General features: G+C 43.3%; 1 protein-coding gene across 2 annotated transcripts in view; it reads right to left on the bottom strand.

Moving 5' to 3' along the window:
- BBOX1 (gamma-butyrobetaine hydroxylase 1) overlaps positions 1-19,129 on the bottom strand; it is a 41,489-nt gene extending 22,360 nt beyond the window's left edge. Inside the window, exons 1-3 of one of the 2 annotated variants that reach the window (XM_082204177.1) lie at positions 18,922-19,129; positions 3,110-3,581; positions 2,537-2,651 (exon numbers count right to left, since the gene is read on the bottom strand). In XM_082204177.1, the coding sequence (XP_082060303.1) occupies positions 2,537-2,651; positions 3,110-3,508 (514 nt within the window). In that variant the 5' untranslated portion in view covers positions 3,509-3,581; positions 18,922-19,129. Of the gene's footprint in view, positions 1-2,536; positions 2,652-3,109; positions 3,582-13,872; positions 14,114-18,921 lie in introns of those variants that run through there. The other variant, XM_082204176.1, reaches the window with a different exon arrangement.
- Between the last annotated feature and the right edge of the window lie 6,243 nt (positions 19,130-25,372).

Raw genomic sequence — 25,372 nt, 5'->3', positions numbered from 1 at the left:
TGGATTTGACTTTACCTTTGAAACTGTTGCCAAATTATTAATGTTTAAAAAGTTTCTTATCTGCAATTCAGATAATTATATACAGAAATGAAAGAATTTACAAAAAACAAAGTCCTTATGTATGTATATGCATAGTTAATAAATACATTTGAAAGGTAATAAATAAATATATAACTTTACACTCAATGTAAACTAACAGATAAACATATCATTATATGCACATTACGATATACCCTCAATAAAGTGTATGGCTTTAATGAATCTTGTGTTATACGGTTTCAATATTGAATAAATAAGCTTCATTTTTCAATAAACTTTTTGGCTTTTTGTCTTCCTTCTCTTATCCAGTTTCACCATATAAAGCATATCTCATACTTTAATCAGCCACAAGTCAATAGATGGTGAAGCAGAGTATTTAAACAGATGCCAAATTAAAAGGGCATTCCATCATCTGTCACCAAGAAAGATTTCTGGAATATAGTTTGCATTTGCAAAGAAACACGCAATTATGTTAGCTTTGTTCTGCAGATTTGCATAACAAGTGGAAAATAGTGTCACATAAATATGCAGTCACCACTTATTATTGTTCCGATAATTTTTGTTGCTGTTAACTTATGAACCATCTAATGACTGGCATTGTATACCACCCAATGGCTGCGTCAACTCACGTTTACACTTTGCTTTTTAATTTCCCCCCAAAAGATTGCTATTCTAATCCTGATTATTACCCTCTCTCATACTCAAACAGACCTGTCTATCCATCAGCCTGTGGAATTTGATCTCAACAAATTTTCCTTCCTTCAATGAAGAGAGTACATTATCCCATTAAAAAAAAAAAAAATCAAGAGTAGCTGCAGCTTGAAAATCTATTAAGCAGCAGCTCTAAACAGGGATTGTGTTCCATGCCAGCGTTCCCTGCTGGTAAACCACCCCATTCACATTATTCATTATTCTACCATTTCATCATGGTACATATATTGTTTCCACTACTTAACCACAATCAGTAGAATTTCCACTTTGCTACTGTAGCACAGGGTTGAAGGTTACAAATTGTGGCAATGGAGTTGCTCAGAAATGCTAAAAAGACAGGCCATGAATGCTCTGACAAGTTTACTTCTCACATCCAAAGCAGCCTTCAAATTGTTGCAGTGGGGAAAAACCTGTTTATTTTTCATACAATTTGCAGGAAACTTTAATAACTTAGATTTCAGAAGGAAGTCCAATAGTGCTCATTCATGCCTTCAAAATTATTTTTTACCATTGCTGATGAAAAACAGATCTATGTGCTATGAAGAAAAGGAACACACACTTTCCAGGAGACTGCATGGACCATAGGCTTATCAATGAGTTATAACCGCTTTTCACATTTCTCAAGAATGTGTCATTCATTAGATGGACTGATAATATCAAGGTTTTCCCCTCCGGACACTATCAGCTTGATATTGATTGAAGTAGACATTCAAAGACTAGTATATTAAGCAGAAAAACTCTTTTACCCAGTAGTCTAACCATTAAAAAAAGAGAATGTATTGGGAGTTTTTCATATGAAGAGTGCATTCAGACATTTGATTCTCCCACTCTATTCTCTTTTTAGATGCCTTTACGTTGTCCGAGTATCATATGTATGCAGTGCATACGGTATAGACACAATATACTGTAACTTTCTTTCTATGTTTATGTAAGCGGACAAAATTCAGTGTTGTAAGGCTGGAGAGGAAGGTCCCCATGACTCCCAAGAGACAAGAAGTGTTTGGTTCTCTCCATCTTACAAAAATAAAAATAAAAAAAAATCTCCCTTGAACTACATAATTCAAGCTTCCATCTGTGTATAAAATCAGAGCAAAATTCCAAAAAGCTGATCCCTTTCAGCAACGATTTCCTTTCCTGGAACTCATTTCAAGAACATTGTGCTAATGCACAGGTTAACAGAGGCAGTTTATATTATTCAATTAAAACATTTATGAATAGTTTTCTTCATCTCTCTCAGGAGAAATCCAGATTTCTGAATTGTGAACAGCTCTGCCTGGGGAACAAAATAGCTCCTGTGTTGTGTAATTTCTCTGAGTCCTCCCCACCCCCATCTTTTGAGGATTGAGCAAAACAAGAATGCAGAACTGCCTCCAAATAACAGCATGGGATCTGTTTACTAATTGGAGCATAATTCTGCATAATGTGTGTGCATGCTGCCCAGAGCAGCAGCCTTGCACTTTTCTGAGAAATTTGCTTATTTCCAGTACTAACACTATTTTATGTAGACTGCGTAGAGGTTTTCGTTGATTAAGTGATATATAAATCCTGTTACATTCATATAATGATGACATCCTAGCCAACTCTCTGTGTATAATAAAGTGCACAATGCAGTCCCTTGGTTAAATACTAGATCAAAAAGATAGGAGGAATGATCAAGTTAGATAAAATATGTGAAGCCCTTTATCACTGATATATAAAATCCTGTTGTTATTAAAAATGGATTCCAGATCGATTGAGAATGGGGTTCCCTTAGTGCATTTACTACAGAAATGGTACGAATCTCTACCTGATAGAAATAATTCTTCCTGCATTTTTGCTCTTGCTTGTTCAGAAAAACATCTCTTCTTCAACCATTCAGCCTCAAATTCACTGGTGTGGTCATCTGGCCATACAATGCATACCTTAGTCCACAAAATAGAAAGAGACATACATTGAAAGCAGACCGGAATAATCCAACAAGCATTTTATTTGCTTTGCTGTTTTTTCTTCTTTGTTTTGTTGGATTGGGCTTTTTCCACATAATGGAAGCAACTGGCATGTGGTCTTGTTATGTGTGTGCAATCCATCACATTAATGGAAGGCAGTTCCATTAATTTAGCAGGCCTTTCTCCCTAGTAAGTGTGCTTAGGATTGCAGCCTAATAACCTCTTTCACTCTGAAGAGTTTGTATAGTGCGATGCTATGCATGCTTATTCAAAACTAAGTCCCACTGTGTTCAGTGTGGCTTATTCCCAGGTAAGCAGCATTATATCACTGCAACAAAATGGTTCTACACGTGGAGATTAATATATTATATGAAAACTTTTTCTCTCTCTCTCTCTCTCTCTCTCACACACACACACACACACACGTACGTTACCTTTTTCTCCCTCTGTGCCAAAGTGACATTCTTGGCCCCAACATTGACATCCAGATTTTCAAGAAGCAGTTTGCGTGCTTTAGCAGAGTGCAGGAAGCACTCGGGGCACTGGCAATTGTCTCGCAGCCACACAGAAGGGTAAAGGCTCTTGCTCCCATCTTCCCAGTGGACACAGATAAACTGATTTGCCTCCAGAGCTTCCACTTTATGGATGGCTGCACTTGTGTTGAAGGCCTGAGCCATCTGCGATGTCCCTGGCATTGAATGCTGCCAAGGCTTCCTGCTCAGGGAGAAATGTTTTTGATGGCTGTGCTTGCCGTTTTGTGCTTGCAGCAGAGTTCGAGAACAGTCTTGGTGGACTTTGGTTCTTAACAAGTATTTAGCGATTGAAGTCCACATCTTTCCTTTTCCTTGTTTGATCTTCAGTACAGAAAGGCCTTTTCACCCTGTGAAATCTCTCTCTGGGTCAGTGCTGTAAGAATAAAGCATACTGATGAAAGGCAAGAAGGAAGAAAAGGGATTCTGTTCAAAAGAATGTTACTTCTGGTCCCTGTCATCCTTTCATTTTGGCACATAATGTCTCCATTTCCCCCAATTCCCTTGAAGATCTGATCAAGTGCCCAATACTAAGAATTTGTCAAGAATGTATAACTTGCTGTTGAAATGGAATACACAAGACGAAACAGTTAAATCAGTTATGATTAAGTGGGCACAGGACATTGGTCATAATATTATGTCTGCTGACTGGGAAAGGTTGTGGAACACCGGTATTAAATTTACGGCATGTAGTGCTTTAAAGGAAAATGTGATGAAAATGGTCTATAGGTGGTACATGACCCCAGTTAAGCTAGCAAAAATTTACCATTTGCCTGATAACAAATGTTGGAAATGTAAGGAAACTGAAGGTACTTTTTATCATCTTTGGTGGACATGCCCGAAGATTAAGGTTTTCTGGGAGATGATATATAATGAAATGAAAAAGGTATTTAAATATACCTTCCTTAAGAAACCAGAGGCCTTTCTCTTGGGCATTGTCGGCCAATTGGTGCCAAAAAAGGATAGAACTTTTTTTATGTATGCAACAACAGCAGCAAGAATACTGATCGCAAAGTATTGGAAGACACAAGATTTACCCACCTTGGAGGAATGGCAGATGAAAGTGATTGACTATATGACATTGGCGGAGATGACGAGCAGAATTCGTGACCAGGGAAAGGAGACTGCGGAAGAAGACTGGAAGAAATTTAAGATTTATCTTAAGGACTATTATAAACTCGATGAAGTTTAGAATGTCGAGATTTTATAGAGAGAAAGGGTTGCAGTAATATAAGATTAGATTAAGAAAGGACTATGATGAATTAGGATGGGACAAAACATTTATAAGTTGCTATAAAATTCGGACATGAGGATGCAGAAAGGGGAGGTATGGGGAAGTCCGAGGAAAGAAGTTTATGAAAGGACATTATGAAATTATATTTGTTTGTTTGTCTGTTTTATTTATGTTTGTTTGTTATAAAAACTTTTGTAAAACCAATAAAAATTTTATAAAAAAAAAGAAGATCTGATCAAGTGTTTTTTGGGGGGGAAAGAAAGAAAAAAGTTTTAGCTTTGTATTGTATGCCTCAAAATTTGGACCCCAATACAAGAAGTCTGACAGAACCATGGTTTTGGAGGGCAGCAGATGTTGCAATACCAAACAATTTTAAATGAAATATTATTGGCTGTTCCAAAAGAAATAACTTGCACCCACTGGTTCCTCTCCATGCCTATAATATTGGATCAGCTGACACATCAGGCAAGTGTGGGTCCCTCAACGATCTGTTCAACCACTTTTCTCTCACAGATCTACAGATACTGCATTTGAACCTTAGAAAACGAGGCTCTGTTTACAGTGGGTGAGATTCAACTAATGAGTCATGTCAGCCAAAGCCCTATTCTAGGACTTCCGCTTGCACAATGGGCATTCTCCCCTCTCTTCCTCCTGTGCCCCTGAAATTGTCTTAGGGCATGGGGTGGAGAGGAGCAACACAGAGAACAATTCCTCCTATTGCTGCTCAGAGGAATTCTTAACCAGCAACACATTTGTCTATAGGTGCTTTCACTCCTAACACCATTAGGCAAGTTAAATTCACCCACTTGCAAAGCCACAATTAATAGTGCTTCTGTGAGCTTACAGATACACAGACAGATTCATTTTTGAGATGTGAAAGCGATCCAATCTCATGAAGCATCATCCAAGTGCTTGTGGCCAGGGTCACAGTGAACATGCCATTTCAGCCATCCCTTATGACAGCCTCTGCTGACCTGCTGACCTCCATCTGCAGAAGGCTACAACTCCCAGCAGCTCCAGCCAGCACAGCTGAAATCTACAACAGCTGGAGGGGAACCAGGTTGGCGCAAACTGCCTTATGAAATGGTTTAAAAGCACGGATTCACTCAAGAAGTGGTCACAATCGACTTTATATATTCATTCATTTCATTTCATTTATGAATCACTTCCCATGAAACATCCCAAAGTGATTAGCAACAAAAACGTCAACAATAAAACACACACATCAAAACAATTCCAATTCCAATTCAGATGCAGACTGGGATAAGAAAGTCCACTTATGTTTTTCCTTGCAGCACCACAACATAACCACATACTATATTATTATAGTATATTACAATTATACTACTATTATTATAGTCAATATATTAAGCATCCAGAAAACAATCCCCTTGTACACATGTCCTTCCATACGGATAAACAGGTAGTCAAAACATGTGCACATAGACACTCTTCCTTCCCCCCCCTTTCATATGCACATAGACAAGGACCATGCAGATGCAGACATGCACAAAGGATGCGCTCATCCCCAACCTGGCAACTGCAGTAGCTGCTGCCTACTTCAGACACCTGTGGCTGACAGTCAGTAGGTTGGAGCAAGGGAAGGAGCTGACCATCTGGGCACCTCCTTGCTTTTTTCAATAGAGTAGCCCAGGCTAGGAGACAACAAACACACATGGCATGCAGCAGCACGGAGCTACACACATCACTGCTGCTTCAGAGACGCCCCTGACAAAAACAATAGCAATACCTATATTGAGGGGGGAAATGAATGGAAAACAGGGCAAGGAAACCAACTTTCACTCCTCTCAGCCTACAACTGGGGGACTGCAGTGGCAGCAGCAAAAGCCTCAAAACCAGTCAGGCCCATAGTTTTCCAGATGGCTGGCAACTCTCTCCTGCTGCTGGTTTCTCAATTAATAACAGATGGGGGAACACACATTTATAATGCTAGTCTGTCTAAGGTTCAAAGGAAGAACCATTTTTTTCCTGGAAAAATCACAAGGTTGAACTTTCCAGTATCCCCTTACCCCAGTTAGCTGGGGTGACCAGGAGCTGCCAAAACTAAAGGATGGGGCGGGGGAGAGAGAAAAGCTTAAGAATGATGAGATCTGAAAACATAATAAATGTAAATTCCTATTGGCCTCATGGTTATGCAGCCTGTCGGAGCCAATAACTTTAATTTTTCATGCTTATCACTGCAAGCCGCAAAAGAGAACTGCTGACTGCATGTAAGTGGCATGTTGTTTACCCGCATCGTTCCATAACAGGGAAAGTATGCGCTAATATCTGCGCTCTCCCTGGGATGAAGCATTGCACCTGGCTGATTCTTTTTGCTGTTGTTCCCATCTGAAACCCTAAGCCAGCTCAGTCCAGTCATCTTCAACTTTTTGTGGCCTGAGCAAGATAGAACATGGCAGCTTCCTATGTTCCTAATGGAGAAAATACCTTTTCACAATACCAAAACAACAACCATCTTGTGGTATGTAGGGGCCATTTTGTGTGTGCACAAGGGGTTCACTGGATCAGGGCCATTGTCTAAGATCCTCAGCTACCTTTTCACAGCAGCATAGTGCCTTGCATGTCCTTAGGTCCTGGGCAATACCCCCAAACCCACCTTTTCACTCAGCCTTGCCAAACCAATTCTCTGTTCTATCTCTGCCTCTTTTCTCCAGGCCTTTGCTTTCTCTGCTCCCCTTGTGTTTCCCAATATACTGCTTCCTTCTCCTGCAATGACTACTCAACATAACTGCCTATTTCCCCTTCCTTCTTTTAGCCTCTTGGGATCCCTGTATGCTGCTTCTCCAACCTCCCAGGCCTTCTCTACTTTCACGTTTCGCACCTCTGTGCTTCAGTTTGTAGTGACCGAAGAATCCCAACTTCTACTGCGGGGGTGAGGAAACTTTTTCAGCTTGAATGTCACATTCCCTTCTGGGTGGACACATGCCAAAGCTGGGTGGGGCCAGAGGCTAAAGGAGGTGGAGCAATGAATGTAAATTTTATCTTTGTACAGTAGGCTAGTTTCCATACACCTACATGCCACTTTCTAGCCTCCATCCAGGGAAGCAAGAGGCATTATCAGAATTCTAGGACACACATCAGCCATACAAAAAAAAAAACCACACACACACACACTCAAGAAGAGTGCAAAGCAAGGACAATGAAGGGTGTGTCATGGGAAGAGGGGCTGTGGCTGAAGAGACGAAGAGTCCCAAGGGCCTGATAGCGAGGCTTGAAGGGCCACGTTTCCAAGCAAAAGTCTTTAAAATGCTTTGTTTCCAGACCTTTGCAGTAGACTTGGACCTAGGAGTATACCACGTTTCAGAAATACCAAGGCAGGAGCATCCTTGTACATGTAACTAGTCCAAAAAATATTGACATTTTTGAAGCTGTGAAAAGGAATAAAATCCAGCTCTCTGGACCACATTTCTATTGTGTCTTCCACTGAAACTGGGCGGAGTGAACATCAAAGGAAAACCATTGATTTATTCCAGCTGAAGAATGGCTCATCACACAGCAAGAAGATAATTTGTGACAGAATTTTATATTACATGTTTACCAGGCTATAAATTCTTAAAATATTCACTGATGCTTAGATAGTTACATTTCAAGCAGACCGCAAGTACATATTTTCATACTTTACCATAATCCTGCTTCAAATCGTTGCACAAAAATTTAAATCCTTTTAAGTGGGGCAAGCAATTAATGCTCCACCCACCTTCCTTGTCTATTTGACGCAAAGCAAATGCTCAGAACAAAATTAATCTACACCAGACACAAGAACTAGCTTCAACTAATGGCAGTTTCAAATAAACCAACACATTTAATTCTCCAGTGTGGTGTAGTGGTTAAGAGCGGTAGATTCGTAATCTGGGGAACCGGGTTCGCGCCCCCGTTCCTCCACATGCAGCTGCTGGGTGACCTTGGGCTAGTCAAACTTCTCTGAAGTCTCTCAGCCCCACTCACCTCACAGAGTGCTTGTGGGGGAGGAAGGGAAAGGAGAATGTTAGCTGCTTTGAGACTCCTTCGGGAAGTGATAAAGTGGGATATCAAATCCAAACTACTATTACTACTACTCTTCTTCTTCTTCTTCTTCTTCTTCTTCTTCTTCTTCTTCTTCATTTTCAATCCTGGTGCTGACTTACTTCCAAGGAATAAGGACAGCTGCTTGCAGGTATGCAAAGGATGATCTTTGCAGATGAGGGATGGCTGAAGTACTACCACAAAGTTTCATTAGCAGCTCTTATTCAGGTATCTTGGGGGGGGCATGCCAATTTTGGAGGGGTTGTTGTTATTTTAATCCCTTTATCCACAGTCCAAATCCTGATCAGCTACTCACTAAAAAATAACAGTGCATTTAGCCTCGGGGTCCATAAAGAGAGAAGGAGCAGTGATGTGGAGTTGGGAATTTTTCCTGCAGAAAATTTTCCATTTCTTAAATTCATTAGTAGCAATAAATGGGTGTCAATTGCAAATGAATGGGGCTGTCAATATCTTAGTCAAGCTTGGCAGTTCTAAACTGTTTGTTTCAATTACTTAAAATACAGTTGTACCTTGGCTCCCAAACGCCACAAACCCGGAAGTGAGTGTTCTGCTTAAGAGAAAATTCTTTGGAACCCAAATGTCTGACAGGGCTTCTGATTGGCTGCAGGAGCTTCCTGCAGCCAATCTTAAGCCGTGGTTTGGTTTCCAAACATTTTGGAAGTCGAACAGACTCCCGGAACGGATTCCATTTGACTTCCAAGGTACAACTGTACTGTTACAGGTTTGCAAGGGGGCAAGGATCCCCTCAAATTCCTGGGTGCCAGGTTCTCCCCATAATTTCTGAAATTAGTAAATTTGGGGTTTGATCAATGGATTTAGCAAGGCCTTAAAAAGTTAGTCACCCAGCTTCCTCAGGAGCTGGGTTTAGAGAGGTGCCATTCAAGAACAAAGACAGGTAATAACAGAGTTATTACCTGGACAAAAGGTGAGAGATTCAGCATCAGGCTGCCTGGATTACAGGGGGTGAGATGTCACCACAGGAAAAAATGCCTTTTGAAGGAGACTTTTGAAACAGAGGTTGCCAGGGCAACGGGGAGAGGATGCTTGAAGCTGAAGGGAAGGAATTGTTTTCTGCAAAGGCTGCTGTGAAGAAGGGAGGAAGCAGGCAAAACATGCATGCTGGCTAGGAGAGGCTGCACCAAGAGACCAGGGGCTATGTATGGTTGGCTGATGCTTTGGAACCAAGCTTACTGAAGCTATGAGACGAGCAATGAGAGACACTCTTGGGGTGTGATATTCTGCAACCCCCATACCAACATTCAGGTGTAAATATATATATAAACCATATTTTTTAAAGACACTACTCTCTGCTGTGCCTTGATTTCCCAATGGATATACAATGCTGGTTAAGAGCCATGAGCCCTGGAATCTTGTTACCACTTGGCAAAGATTGAGGTGGCCTATAATGATCCGTATAAAACAGACACGCTCACCGAGATTACTCTAGAACAGGAATATCTAACCTGAAGCCTGTGCCAAACATATGGCCCCCAGTGCTTTCAGTTTCCCTTCCAAATCTGTCATTTAAAAAAGAAGTTTAAAAAAGGATTTTTTTTGTTTGTTTACTGTTCCAATGGGTCACCCACTGTGACACCCCTATGCCAAAAGGATCTTTGGGGGCTCCCAATTCCTTTTTAAAAGTTTTATTGATTGCTCCTATATGTGCCCCACTGTGACAATGTGATGTCAAAAGTTTAGGAATAAACTTGAAAAGTAGTCCTACAACTCTGCATTTCAATACATATTTTAGAAATACCCGTGAGATTGGATTGCACATATAAACACCCAAATCACCACACCATTCAACTTCCAATAGTATTATTTTGATCCCTTATGATCACACAAGGTATTTTTAATACCTCTTTTGAATTATTAAAGGCTGAAAAGATAAACTTTGCAAGCTTACAGAAAAGAATGGTTGTAGCCTGAGCAATGCATCCAAGCAGTAAAGATGTTTTGCATTTTTGTCATGAAACACGCTCATGTAAGCATTCAGTTGATGGTATCAAAAGACAGCAGAACCAACAGGAACACACTCCCCTTGCCTAGCTCTGGACTCTAGTTCCACCCACCAAAGCAACCAAAGCTATTTCAGTCCTAAAACCAGGCATAGCAAAATGTGCCTTAAACACAAAGAGCAGGCTTCACCTAACTAGTCCTACTAGTGGAAGCCAACACAAGGGCATGCACTAGTGAGCCAGTATGGTGTAGTGGTTAAGAGCGGTAGTCTCGTTATCTGGGGAACCGGGTTCGCGTCTCCGCTCCTCCACATGCAGCTGCTGGGTGACCTTGGGCCAGTCGCACTTCTTTGAAGTCTCTCAGCCCCACTCACCTCACAGAGTGTTTGTTGTGGGGGAGGAAGGGAAAGGAGAATGTTAGCCGCTTTGAGACTCCTTAAAGGGAGTGAAAGGCGGGATATCAAATCCAAACTCTTCTTCTTCTTCTTCTGCAACAGGGTTTTCTTCCCCTTTCCTTCCCCTGCACCCCCCACAAGTGGCACAGGGTGGGGGTGGGAGAACCCCCAGCACAGCATGGGGGTGGTGTTCTGCCTGGCAAGCTGATGGAACAACTGCCATAGCACTACATTAAATTCATCCCAAAGTAAAATTAGAAGAAAGAGGACCGGGAGGGGGGTATGGGGAGAAAGCAAGGATGCCAAGATCTGACCATTAAAGGAAGTGGGAGTTCAAAATATATGAGGTGAGATTTAAAATGTCTAGCTGAAATATGCTTTAACTATTCCTTCTTTACAAGGCAATATTTGGCACACTTGCGCTATTACAGTATTTCATACTTTTACTAGATTAAAACCATACTGACCTGGAAGACCACCTATGCCTGGGATATATAGAAGCAACCCTGTCAAATATTCTTTTATATAAGAGATCAGAGAAGGGTCAGTTTTGTTAAAAGGATGGGTAATTTTATTACCAGTAACTCTGTAGTTAAATACAAATAAACCAAATTATTGCATTCTAGGGGATTAGCCAATTGCTGATGAGGTCAGGAAAAAGAAAAATCTCTGTATTACAAAGCCAGTTACAATTCTCTTTCATTAAAAGTTTTTGGAAGAGAAACTTAGGCTATGTACACATTACCATTTAATTCGGATCAAGTGTGCTACCATCCCCGGTGTTTGAAGCTGAGTAAATGTAACATTATAGCCACAATCCGTATGTATCCTGTAGTGTCTTGTTGCAATGATATGGAAACAAATTAGGTAATGTACATTGGGTGAAAATGTGCTAAATACCCCGTGATCCTAGTAATATCCTGTATGGATATAATGCAAGCTCCAGCCCACTTATTCTGGAACACTAACATAGACATTGGCAGGATTCCTGTTGAGTAAAAGGGTTGTGCATCACAACCTCACTTTGTAAAGAACTCACCTTAAACAACCTCTCGTCCTAAGAAGACACCAAACCCAGAGTCTACGAGAAATCCCTTCATATTAAAACATAACCGGCAGTAAACACATTCCATGCATTTTATTCTGATAACCATGTTTACCAAGGAATAGATGAATTCATGGTGGCTGACACAGACAGCTTGTTCCCAGTCCTGCCCTGTCCTGCCATATTTCTACCCAATTCAGTGCTAAGGAACAGCTCTGTAAGATGCTAATGCTGTTTCAGGCACAGGAGGAAATTCTGAACTGCCACAAACATCCAGTGTTGAGATGTTGTGGTGGGCTAGCGGTAGTGATGCCCCATCAACCATCCTCAAAGAAGCATTTCAGAATCCGAAATTTAATTTATAATTTGAGAGGTGCAGAGGGCTTGCTCAAATTTGATTAGACGTCACACCTCATGACCTGGAAGCCTTGATCTCTGATTCTCAGTAACTGAAATGATGAGATTCCTGAGAGGTGAAGAAAAGCTACTTGAAGATGTTCATTTATAGTGCAATCTTAAGTACAGGAAGCTGGCGGGACAGACACCAGTTCAAGTTAAGTCAGCATCCCTGCAGTGAAATAATTTTGATCTACACATTTCTCAAAAAACCTTTCACAGATCAGTTACATGACCTGGCAAACCAGGTGAAATGTACACTGCCAAAAGGTTTTGTCCTGACCACAACTCTGAAACACTTGTATTGGGGAACTTACACTGGCATGTGCTCTGGTGGCTTAAGTTCCATTGGCCGAGACCCAGCTCAGCCAGACTGAGGGAGATACACAGTTGTATCCCTGGCGGAGTTGGAATGGGTGAGTTATGCTGGCGTAGCTGAGCCAGGACAGCTGAAGATCCACCTTTTCCAAACTTGCTAATCCTGACAGGTCTTGAGTTTGGATTGCACTGTTATTTATAATTGCATTGCATGTTCCAGGTTGGATCCATGACAATGATTCCAAACAAACACACATGAAAACAAGGCCCCACCATTTCCCACAGCTATCATACCATATGGCTCTCTCGCACAAGGGTCATTTGGCTACCTGCATCATTGTGCAAAATGGAGAGGCGTTTACCAGACACCACATACGTGCAGCATAAGCCTGAATACGGGACTCATTGTTTTAGTCTGAAAATGACTCACTTGCTTCCTATCATCTTGCTTACTGAATGCAAATATGTTCACATAGTGTGGTTCCTTATGCACCTGCACACAAGTAGCATCAAGTCTGGGACAGCCCAAAAGTTTGCGTAAGTGCAAAAAAGGGAGGGGCACTGAGGAACCTAAGTGTGGAAGGGGGGGGGACACCCAAAAGCAGAACAGAGAGTACTGAAAAAGTTTTGTATGGGCTGGCTGACTAGGACAGGGGGAATGGAAAAGGGGGGAAACGCAATGGTGTGTGATAGAGGGCAAGGTTGGAAGCTGGCCAGGCCCCTGAGCATGCACACTCCATTCGCAACATTTTGCAGCACCCCTTGCCTCTTCTCCGGCTCCCTCTGTATATGGAGTGGATTTGCACCAGGGAAATGCCCACGGCTGCCTCAGCCCAGGCTCACCCATGGGAGGTTCCTATCTCCTCAGTAGCTTTTCTACAAGGTCTGCTGTACAAGGTTTTCCTCTACATGCAGGTCCCGATGCCCCCGAAAGAACCCAATCGTGGGGGTGGGGGGGGTTTCCACTGGTTCCCCCACTCCTTTCGCAGGAGTTAAGACAGCAAGCCCAGCTGCACTTTATTTGGGAATAGGTCCCCGCTGAATTCTGCAGGGCTTGCCGCCGAGTTAACTTTCGGAGAGGACCGTGCTAGCAAGCAGTTGAGGAATAGGATCCTCCTCTCTCCCTCTCTCCCTCCCTCCCCCCCCCACCGGCGACGAGGCCCAAAAGGAGGAGCCACCCATGAACTCTGCCCTAAAGCGCCTGCCAGAGGCGACGCAGCCACCTTCGGCTTTCCAAGCAGCGCGCGCGGGCTGCGGCGGGTGGGAGGGCTCCTTACCTGCCTGACGCTACTGCTGGGCAAAGCCGGCCAACTGGGTCCTCCCACCGCCGCCGGCTTCGGCCGAGGCAGGGAAGGAACGGCGCAGGCAGGCAGGCAAGCAGGCAAGCCGCGGCAGAGGAGGCGAAGGTCAGTTCGCCGGCTCGCCCTCAAAGAGCAGCTGCAAAGGCGGTAGGCGGTGATTCAGATGCGCGCGCGCGCACGCACCCCTTCTCGTTTGGGAAGGTATGCGCGCCGGAGAGAGAAACTCAAAGCGCAGGGCATGCCGGGATATATTTTTAGTGCTGCCCCCCAACCTGTTGCTTGGAAGGAGGTGCCGTCAGCAACGATAGAGTTAAAGATAGACACCCATCGAGGGCGCATCCCGCGAGCCAGGAAAGCCCGCGGGCGACCGGCTGGAGGAATAGGAATCTCTCCGTTCCTTGAGAGGGCTTTTCAGCCCCGGGGCCGCATTGCCTTCTAAGCAACCTTCCTCGGGCCATATACCAGTGGCGGGTGGCGCTAGAGGCAAAATAAGAGAGTGGCAGGGTGGTGTAGTGGTTAGAGCATCGGATTAGGATCTGGGATCCCCACTAGGCCGTGGGGTGACCTTGAGCCAGTCGCTGCCCCTCTGCTTAATCTGCCTGGAAGGGTTTGTTTGCGAAGATAAAATGGGGAAGGGGAAACCATGAGCACCACCTTGAGCTCATTGGAGAAAGAGGTAGGATGTAAATGTAATAAATAAAGTAAAAGGGCCATTTTTATCTCTGTACAATAGACTGGTTTTACACCCACACCCTTCTGTTTCTGGACAAGCAAGAATCCATCCCGTTCAAGCACACAGGGAGAGGGGTGTGTGGAGAGCCAGATAGAGAGGCTTAGGATTTGGCCTTGGGAAGGTTCCCCCCCCCTTTGTACAGCAAGAGCACCTCATCTCATTCTGGGTGGCCCTGAACAGGGCTGTGAATGTGGGGAGCATAAAATGATTGCAGGGAACAGCTGCCCTCTCACTTTTCCTCTGGAAAGGGAGAATTGGGTCTGCTGTAGTGCTCAGAGGCAAAGCGCAGCTCACAACATGGAAGGCTGATACCCCCCCCCCACTGCTATACTTCCCAGTAGCAGAGGCAACCTCTACAACTTTCTCTTGTTATGTCTTTATACCTGTATTCAGATTGCACCATGTGTTTAACTATATAGGATCTAAATTTCCAATGTAATTTCTATGTAGAATTTCAGAGCCTTCTAGGCTACTCACTCTAGCCCCCTGCTAGAGGAAGTTAATCCAGAACTAGAACAACCCCCACAGATGACCATCTACTCAGCTTGAAGATATGTAATGACGATAACCAATAAGATCCCTAGGTTCTATTGTTCAGTTGTTTTCCACGAAGAAGTTTCTCCTAGCATTCAGCCATAATCTAGCCTAAGTTCATACAGTAGAGCTATAGACGTGCAGCGCAAATCTCCAGTAGATGTCACAAAATTGGAAAGTGCAAAAACTTGTCTTCTCTTTTTAACACAATACAGCCAAGATAAAGAAACTGGTAGTTGCACGACTTTGCAATTCAATGTTCAGCTCTTGCAAATTCATAATTCATTGCTCCTCAGACATACACTAGTTGATTTCACAGCCAATAAGACAAACTATTATGGCTTTGCATAAGTGCAGAATTAAGGAACAGCACACTGTGGAGTTGCAAGTAGTGAGATCAAGCTCCAAGTATCAACACCACCAAGTGTAAAGCCTATTCATCAGTGTTACACCAGAAATAATGTATGGAATATCTCCAGTGTTTTAATACTGTCAAGCCAACGTCTTTATCAAAGACTGCAACATTTTACTTGGATTTAAGAATGGGTAGTGTGATTGATGGAAACAGGAGCAGATGTAGTAGAGAACTTAAAAGACTGTTTTGTGAATTAGATTTTAACAGCCATTTTGGCAACAAGACTGGAAAATTAATTCATACTCAGTTTTGTTACGTATAGGAAATTAAATATTTGGGTTGGTAGCTCTATTCTATAAGACTCAGTGCTGTAATCTGTTCATAATATGTCTTAATTCTGTTCTGTAAGTCACACATTAAAAAGGTAACTTTATAAAGAAAGTTGACTTTGCCTAAGTCATATATAGGTATAAAAGGTAAAAGACCCCTGGATGGTTAGGTCCAGTCAAAGGTGACTGTGGGGTGTGGTGCTCCTCTCGCTTCAGGCTGAGGGAGCCGGCATTTGTCCACAGACAGCTTTCTGGGTAATGTGACCAGCATGACTAAACTGCTTCTGGTGCAACAACACACGGCAGAAGCTAGAGCGCACGGAAATGCCGTTTACCTCCCCGCCACAGCGGTACATATTTTTCTATTTCCGTTGGTATGCTTTCAAACTGCTAGGTTGGTAAAAGCTGGAACAGAGCAACAGGTGCTCATCTCACCACGCGGATTTGAACTGCTGACCTTCTGATTGGCAAGCCCAAGAGGCTCAGTGGTTTAGACCACAGCACCACCCACTAATAATAATAATAATAATAATAATAATAATAATAATAATAATAATTTATTCATACCCCGCCCATCTGGCTGGGCTTCCCCAGCCACTCTGGGCGGCTTCCAAAAAAAATATTAAACTACTGTAATAAATCAAACATTAAAAGCTTCCCTAAACAGGGGTGTCTTCAGATGTCTTCTAAAAGTATGGTAGTTGTTGTTCTCTTTGACATCTGGTGGGAGGGCATTCCACAGGGAGGGTGCCACTACCGAGAAGGCCCTCTGCCTAGTTCCCTGTAACTTGGCTTCTCGCAGTGAGGGAACCACCAGAAGGCCCTCGGTGCTGGACCTCAGTGTCTGGGTAGAATGATGAGGGTGGAGACGCTCCTTCAGATATACTGGACCAAGGCCGTTTAGGGCTTTAAAGGTCAGCACCAACACTTTGAATTGTGCTTGGAAACATACTGGGAGCCAATGTAGGTCTTTCAAGACTGGTGTTATATGGTCTCGGCAGCCGCTCCCAGTCACCAGTCTAGCTGCCGCATTCTGGATTAGTTGTAGTCACCTTCAAAGGTAGCCCCACATAGACCGCATTGCAGTAGTCCAAGCAGGAGAAAACCAGAGCATGCACCACTCTGGCAAGGCAGTCCACAGGCAGATAGGGTCTCAGCCTACGTACCAGATGGAGCTGGTAAACAGCTGCCCTGGGCACAGATTTGACCTATGCCTCCATGGACAGCTGTGAGTCCAAAATGAGTCCCAGGCTGTGCACCTGGTCCTTCAGGGGCACAGTTACCCCGTTCTGGACCAGGGAATCCTCCACACCTGCCTGCCTGCCTCCTGCCCCCCAAAAACAGTACTTCTGTCTTGTCAGGATTCAACCTCAGTCTGTTAGCCGCCATCCATCCTCCAACCGCCTCCAGGCACTCACACAGGACCTTCACCGCCTTCACTGGTTCTGATTTAAAGGAGAGGTAGAGCTGGGTATAATCCGCATACTGATGAACACCCAGCCCAAACCCCCTGATGATCTCTCCCAGCGGCTGCATATAGATATTGAAAAGCATGGGGGAGAGGACAGAACCCTGAGGCACCCCACAAGTGAGACCCCAGGGGTCTGAACACTCATCCCCCCCACCACTTTCTGAACACGGCCCAGGAGGAAGGAGCAGAACCACTGTATGACAGTGCCCCCAGCTCCCAGCCCCTCAAGATGGTCCAGAAGGATGTTATGGTTGATGGTATCAAACGCCGCTGAGAGATCCAGCAGAACTAGGAAATAGCTCTCACCTTTGTCCCTAGCCTGCCGGAGATACCAACCAGTGCGACCAAGGCAGTTTCAGTCCCATGATGAGGTCTGAATGCCGACTGGATTCCCTCTAAGTCTAGATGGCATCTAGTATAGATGGCAAAATGCATTGGAAAATGTGGGATAACACTTGCTTTGATGCAACATCATCTAACCTCCACACAACCAAATCTGAATGAATGCTCATTAAGTAGCCGGTGTCATCCAATCTAGCAAATAAACCGGAATGAATGCTCAGTAATCAGGTCATATGGAAGTGCCCTGCCTTTCTATATACCATGCTTCCTATAGCACACAGACTACACAATTTGTCTACTTATAGGGGTAGAGACAGTGATAATGAAACAGCAAGGAGAGACTTCAACCAATTCAGTCTAATGAAGTATTGCCAGCATTTCATTTTAAATTCTCATGAAATACACTCTCAAATTGTAGTAATTAATTCTGGAAAAAAATGAAAGAAAATATTTCAAAACGAATTGAGTGAGGATAGAAATCTTGGAGTTAAACATTTCTGCAGCTGCAGATGTAATTCTGAAACAAGTTTAAGTCAGCAGTGTTTGCTTGATTGATGCATCCTATGGAATGTATAATGGGTGTTGCATGAGATCCAAGTGGAAAAGAATCTTATCCAACTGAAATAAAGCACACTCCTTTCTAGATTACATAATAACTCAGCAAAACTATGACTCATTACCATTATCCTTCTATTTTCTGAATGCTTGTAAAATGGAACTTTAAAATAGAAATGTCCAAAGTAATGTGTAATGAAAATCTGGAACTCGTTTCCTTTACAGTGCACTACGTGTTTTTGTTACTGTCACAATATCATTTTACAGAAAGGTTAATATACTTATTCCATCCAGCCCCACGTTGGCCATCATAACAACCCAATTAAGCGGGAGTGCTTCAACATAAGGTTTTGTCCCATGTGCCTGCTACAGCTGCATGTAGCAACTATTTATTATATTTTTATACTGCTGTTTCTTCAGGGGTCTCAGGGCAGTGCACATGGCTTCTCCCCAGACCACCCTGTTGCATGCCATGTAGTAGTAGATTAAGCAGGGACATGGCCCTGCCATGACTGAGCAGGGATCTGAAAACAGTTCCCCCTAGTCCAGCATTCCCCAACCTTGTGTCCCCCCAGATGTTTTGGACTGCAACTGCCATTAGCCCCGGCTAGCATATGTTGAGTGGGACTGATGGGAGATGTAGTCCAAGGCATCTGGAGGGCACTATCTGACACTCTACATCACACTGGCTCTCATGACAACTTACCTGGCATTACTTGCCTCAGTTTCCCACTCACACATTTTCAAGCTGTGGAAATTATGAAAATTGCCACCTAGAAGCTGCAGCTGTATCTGGAGTTATGTGTCGCAGAGGAGCCTTAGACCATGTGACCTTTCCCATGGGAAAAATAAGTAGGCGATTAATGTTAATCATCTGCTACACAGGGCATTTCTTAAGAATGTGCTCTTGCATGGTCACAACTGGATGGAATTTACTGTGCCGGAAAGTTCTGCTTCTAAAGGAACAAGTGCCACCCTGCTGGGACACATTTAGAAGAAAAATGTTTCATATGAAGACTTGCATGGAAAAACCAACTTATGATAACTTGGCTTTGTAATCACAACTGAGTATTATCCACTAGTGATGCAACAGCTTTGGTAAAGCAGTCAGTTGCCATGGATGAGCAAAGGATTCATTTTGGAGCATGATTATTCTTACAGTTGACCTTTTTAGAACTATTCTGTGTATGATGGATCTTGAATCTTTGAAAACAAACAAAAATTGGTTAAGTATTAGGAAAGTACCATAAGATTATGTGATCTCTGAATTATGCAGTGATTTGGCTAATAAAGAACTTGCTAAATTATGAGATATATGTAGGTGCTGTTTCTGTATAGCTCTATTCCACTTTCCCTGGCTTATGTAGGACTCATATGGGTCCATAGAATAAAAGATTAGTTCTTCAGGCACTTCCATGGCATGAGAATCAGATGAATAAGGCAAGATTTGCAGGGAAGGTTTGCAGTATCCACAATCTAGCAAAGTGAAGCACATATCAATCAGCTCCACTGATTTCTCTCTACCTGAAATCAATGGAACAACGGTGCTTAACTTGCCCAGAATTAATGGTTTCCATATATGAAGCAGTCTTGAAAAACACTGTCTGGTCCACAGTTTTTGGAAACGAGGTATCTCCATGTTTCAAGAAATAAATTCAGCCCCAATTTTCTTCTTTGGTTGAATAAAGATCAAAGTAGGGAAAGAGACTGAAGAAATAGTTTTCTTTAACTGTCTTCAGGCCCAGGCACATTTTTCCCTTTTGAAAAACACCAGACATTTCTGTCAAACTTTAAGAACAGCACTCTTGCTTCATTGTTCAAGATCATAGCTTCTATTTGTACAGACTAATAATCCTTCAGAGCTGCATGAAAATATATGTATGTATGTTTGTATGTATTTAGTATGTTTGTTTTAAAAGAAAGTTCAAAATTAGATGTCATGGGAAGAGTTCTAAAACCCCCCCCCACCAGGAGTGACATTTAGGGGATGTTAAAATAAAGATAAGGTTCTCACATAAAACCCAGCATGAAAATACTTTACAGAGTTAATAAGATTCAGAATTTTGATCCTCTTTTTACTGCCCAGTAAAAGATACATAATCTGTAGCACATGGTTTAGAACAAGTATCTACAATTTTTTCAGACCCATGACGCACTTTTAACCCAGGCATACATTTTGGGATCCATTTCTTAATCTTGTATCATATACTTGCATGGTAGTAGTGCTCCTGTTGTGACCCAACTTGGATTGGGCCATAGCCCACTGATCATAGCTGTCAACTTTTCCCTTTTCTTGGAAGGAATCCTATTCGGAAAAAGGTAATTTCCCTTAAAAATGGGGGAAAGTTGACAGCTATGCCACTGATCTACCAGTTGAAGACCAGTGGCTTACAACATATTTTACTATAACTATGTGGGGTGGGAGGGTAGCTAGCTAGCTAGATAAATAGATAGATACACACACATATGTACAGTGGTGCCTCGCAAGACGGAATTAATTCGTTCCGCAAGTTTTTTCTTCTTGCGAGTTTTTCGTCTTGCGAAGCACGGTTTCCCATAGGAATGCATTGAAAATCAATGAATGTGTTCCTAGGGAAACCGCCTTCAGACCAGGTCCGGGGACAGTCTGTCCCCCGACCTCTTCTGAAGGCTGGGGGGGGGGGGACAAGGGCTTTTCTTTCCAATGCCAGCCTTCAGAAGGCTGTTCTGAAGGCTGGCGGTGGGAAGAAAAGCCCTTCTTCCCACCTCCCGCCCCGCAAGCTCCGGGGACAGGAGGGCTTTGCTGCCGACCGCCAGCATTTTAAAAGCCCCTGCTGTCCCGGGGCGATTTTAAAATGCTGGCGGGTGGGAGCGAAGCCTCCGCTGTCCTGGGGAGATTTTAAAATGCTGGGGGTCGGCAGCGAACGTTTCGCTCCCGCCCGCCAGCATTTTAAGATCGCCCGGGGCAGCGGAGAAGTCTCCGCTGTCCCGGGAAAGCAGGCGGGGGGGAGCAAAGACTTTTGCCCCCCGCCGGCCTTCAGAAGAGGTCCAGGACCTCTTCTGAAGGCCGGCTGTGGGCGAAAGTCTTTGCTCCCGACCGCCAGCAATTTAAAACAGGTCCCCGGAGATTTCCCTATGGGCTTTCGTCTTGCGAAGCAAGCCCATAGGGAAATTCGTCTTGCGAAGCGCCTCCAAAACAGAAAACCCTTTCATCTTGCGGGTTTTCCGTCTTGCGAGGCATTCGTCTTGCGGGGTACCACTGTATATGTATAGATAGGTAAAGGTACCCCTGCCCATACAGGCCAGTCGTGTCCGACTCTAGGGTTGTGCGCCCATCTCACTTAAGAGGCCGGGGGCCTGCGCTGTCTGGAGACACTTCCAGGTCACGTGGCCAGCGTGACGAAGCTGCTCTGGCGAGCCGGCACCAGCGCAGCACACGGAAACGCCGTTTACCTTCCCGCTATAAAGCGGTACCTATTTATCTACTTGCACTTAGGGGTGCTTTCGAACTGCTAGGTGGGCAGGAGCTGGGACCGAAAGACGGGAGCTCACCCCGCCGTGGGGATTTGAACTGCCGACCATGCGATCGGCAAGCCCTAGGTGCTGAGGTTTTACCCACAGCACCACCCGCGTATAGATACACACACATATATTTGCAGTTTAGCTTTCTAAGTAGCCACCTATTCCTTTCCAGACAACCTTTCCAGGAATAGGAGTCCTTTCTAGACATCCAAGCATTTTTTAAAATGACAACAAGATTTCGTTGCATGTTAAATAACTAATCTGAAGCTAGTAACAATTTTGATGGGTCATTAATTCATTAGGACATTGCCTGTATGGTTGAGTCAGCCTTCAATATGATTTCTTGCAGCACCTGATAAAACATTCCTGCTTGCTTTTGAGCATTCTGTTCATAAGCCTTTCTTTTAATATGAAAATGGCTAAGCCACAAAAAAGTTGAAGTTGAACTGTTTACTGGAAAAGAGTCTTTTCAGACCCCAGAATGACTTAAGTGACAATCCAATGCATGTTTTGCTTTTAAATATGCAGATAGAGTAATATGGAAATGCACCCTTATGTGGAGGAAAACTTGAGGAACCCAATGTGTTTTGTGTGATATATGGATTTATGTGACAATAATGGGGAGCACGGAAGTAAGAGCTGGACCATAAAGAAGACTGATTGCCGAAGAATTGATGCTTTTGAATTATGGTGCTGGAGGAGACATTTGAGAGTCCCATGGACTGCAAGAAGATCAAACCTATCCATTCTTAAGGAAATCAGCCCTGAGTGCTCACTAGAAGGACAGATCCTGAAGCTGAGACTCCAATACTTTGGCCACCTCATGAGAAGAGAAGATGCCCTGGAAAAGACCCTGATGTTGGGAAAGATGGAGGGCACAAGGAGAAGGGGACGACAGAGGACGAGATGGTTGGATAGTGTTCTTGAAGGTACCAGCATGAGTTTGACCAAACTGCGGGAGGCAGTGGAAGACAGGAGTGCCTGGCGTGCTGTGGTCCATGGGGTCACGAAGAGTCGGACACGACTAAATGACTAAACAACAACAAGAAAATGGGGAGCACTGAATCATTTGCAACTTCCATAAGGTCACCACCCCTGTCCTGACTTAAAAGTGAAATCCTGTGCCTTGATAGATACGATTGCTAAGGCTCTGAGGACACTCAGCCCCCGCCCCCCAACCTACCAACTGTAGAGCTGTGGCTGACTTGGTCATCCCATTACACAGGGTAGTCAGCAGGGAGAAAAATGAAGCACCTAGATTTCCCAACAAACAAAGCATTCATCATGTCCCAACTGATGGCAAGGATCGCTTCTCCCTGCCGCCCCTTGCTTCAAAAGAGGTCCGGGGACAGCGGGAAGCGCTCCCCGCTGTCCCCGGACCTGGGGGTGCGGGGAGAAGATCGCCTCTCCCCACCGCCCCTTGCTTCAAAAGAGGTCCGGGGACAGCGGGGAAGACCCGCTGTCCCCGGAACTTGCGGGGCAAGCTTCGTTTTGCGAAGCAAGCCCATAGGGAAATTCGTCTTGCGAGGCAACTCGAAAACAAAAAAACCTTTCGTTTTGCGAGTTTTTCGTCTCGCGAGGCGTTCGTCTTGCAGGGCACCACTGTATCACAATATTTAAACAGGACGTGACACTTATTGTCAAAAGATGTTAAAGGTGATGTTTCTCTACCCCCTTTTCTCGACTAGCATTTGAACCCATCTGCTTTTAAATGTTTTTTTTTTTTAAATAGCACCAATATTAAAGGTGCTGCCATCCTTGATGCCCAAATATTAAAAGACAACTTTGTTCTGTTTGCCAATGGACATTTTCATATGTGAAATTTAAAAACGTCCAACCAATTTGTCCTTTAGAGACATATGTCCTGTACGATTCTGCTTGATAGCATGAAGTCAAGCGCTGTAAAGATCCCCAACTCTTTGTTTAGAATGTTCAAAGTGCTTTGTTCCTTTGAAAGGCTGGAAAGTGCCTGTTCACTCCTGAACAGTGAAAATAAACACAGCTGCAGTGCTCACGGCATTTGTTCCAGAGTACGTTCCACTGGAAAGAATGAGATTACCCCAGAGCAAGTGCCTAGGTCTTATGTTGGCACTGACATGGTTTTAAATGGACATCAGTTGTTTTAAAAACTTCTAAAATATGAACTTGGGGTTTTTGCCCACTTCCTTGTTGTGTATGTAACAAAAGACGGAGGAGGCATTAGACAGAAATGTTCTTGAGGAAAGGCATTGGGAATTAAAGGTTGGCAACTTTCAACCATCCATTGTAGCTTGATCTGCAGACATTGGCAGCTGAGAAGGTCTCACTGCTTTACTTTCTGTAGATCAAGTTGCTAGGGCCTTCTTTTCTGGTGAGTTCGCAACCTTTGTTGAGAAACAAATCCACTTTGAGTTTTATCAAATGTTGATGCTTGTGACTTTTTCATGCTGCTGATTTAAGAGGGCAAAGAGCTAATTTATTTTTCATTTCATGCACCTGTTCTTTTACAGTATGACATTTCTGTTGAACATTCATTCTGATTTGTTTGCACAAAGCTTACATGGAGGATAAATGATGTCTGTTTACTGAGCATGCATTCTGATTTGTTTGTACAGAGGTTATACAACTTCCAGGCGATTGACTATCTTAAGCTTTCAAGTGCATGTTCCCATCAATTTCCTTACTGCAAAATTTCCCATGTTTTTAAAGTGTGTTCCTTGCACAAAAGTACATGAGCACTTTAATCCAGTTTCATTGAGGAAGCCTAAATTTGTCCATATTTGATTGACAACCTCCCACAAAAGTTTGGAAGTGGTCTGAATGACAAGGACAGGAAAATTACCAACATGACATTTTCTTTGGAATGTTACTTTGCAATCTGCCATCATAGTTATATCGAGCTCTTTCCTAACTACATGTCACAGTTAGATATATTTACTGCTTCCCATTGAAGTCATTGGCATTTCCAGGAAGGTATTTGAGAGTGTGAAATTCTCTAACCTATAATGCACCTTACTGTGTCATTTAAATGGTAGCAACTGCCAAGTATGGTATCTCTACATCTCCCTTTTCTGTGTAAACTTGAAAAGATTATAGACCATGATCCTAATATCAATATGATCTAACAATGGAATGGCACTATGATCAGGTTAGCTTGGAAGCATCTCAGAGTGCCATTTTATATGGGAGATGCTGAATGTGTGCCTTTGGCATAGGAGGAAAGGGTTAAGTAGGCTGCAGAATATTGGGTTTAACTCCTATCAAGCAGCAATTTGCTAGAGAGGATCCACATAGAGGACCATCTTCTTGCTGTATCAAAGCTAGCCCAGCTTCCAGCATAGTTAAGCCAAAAATGGTGGTCACTATTGGAATGGAAGGGTTAAACATGCACTTAAATTTCTCCCAAACATACATAGGTTTTAAGTGTGCTTGACTTTGGCTGAATCATATCAGGGGTTTCTGTAGGATTTGAATAAACTTTGGTTTTTTAAAGAAACCATTGGATGGATTCAGGCCAAGAGTTCAACATTATTTTCTTTAAATAGAATTTACAAGTTACATTTTGGCCAGAGTCCTGACACTTAAGTAAACTGACACTCATGTTTTACCACTGTTTTTCAGGAAGCTGAAAGAAAAAAGTTCATGCTCTGAGCTCTGAATTTTTTAAAAAAGAAGTC

Source organism: Podarcis vaucheri (assembly GCF_965113315.1).
Source record: "Podarcis vaucheri genome assembly, chromosome: 1".
Lineage (NCBI taxonomy): Eukaryota > Metazoa > Chordata > Lepidosauria > Squamata > Lacertidae > Podarcis > Podarcis vaucheri.
Note: the sequence above shows the minus strand (reverse complement) of the source record. Positions and strands in the feature narration are given on the sequence as shown.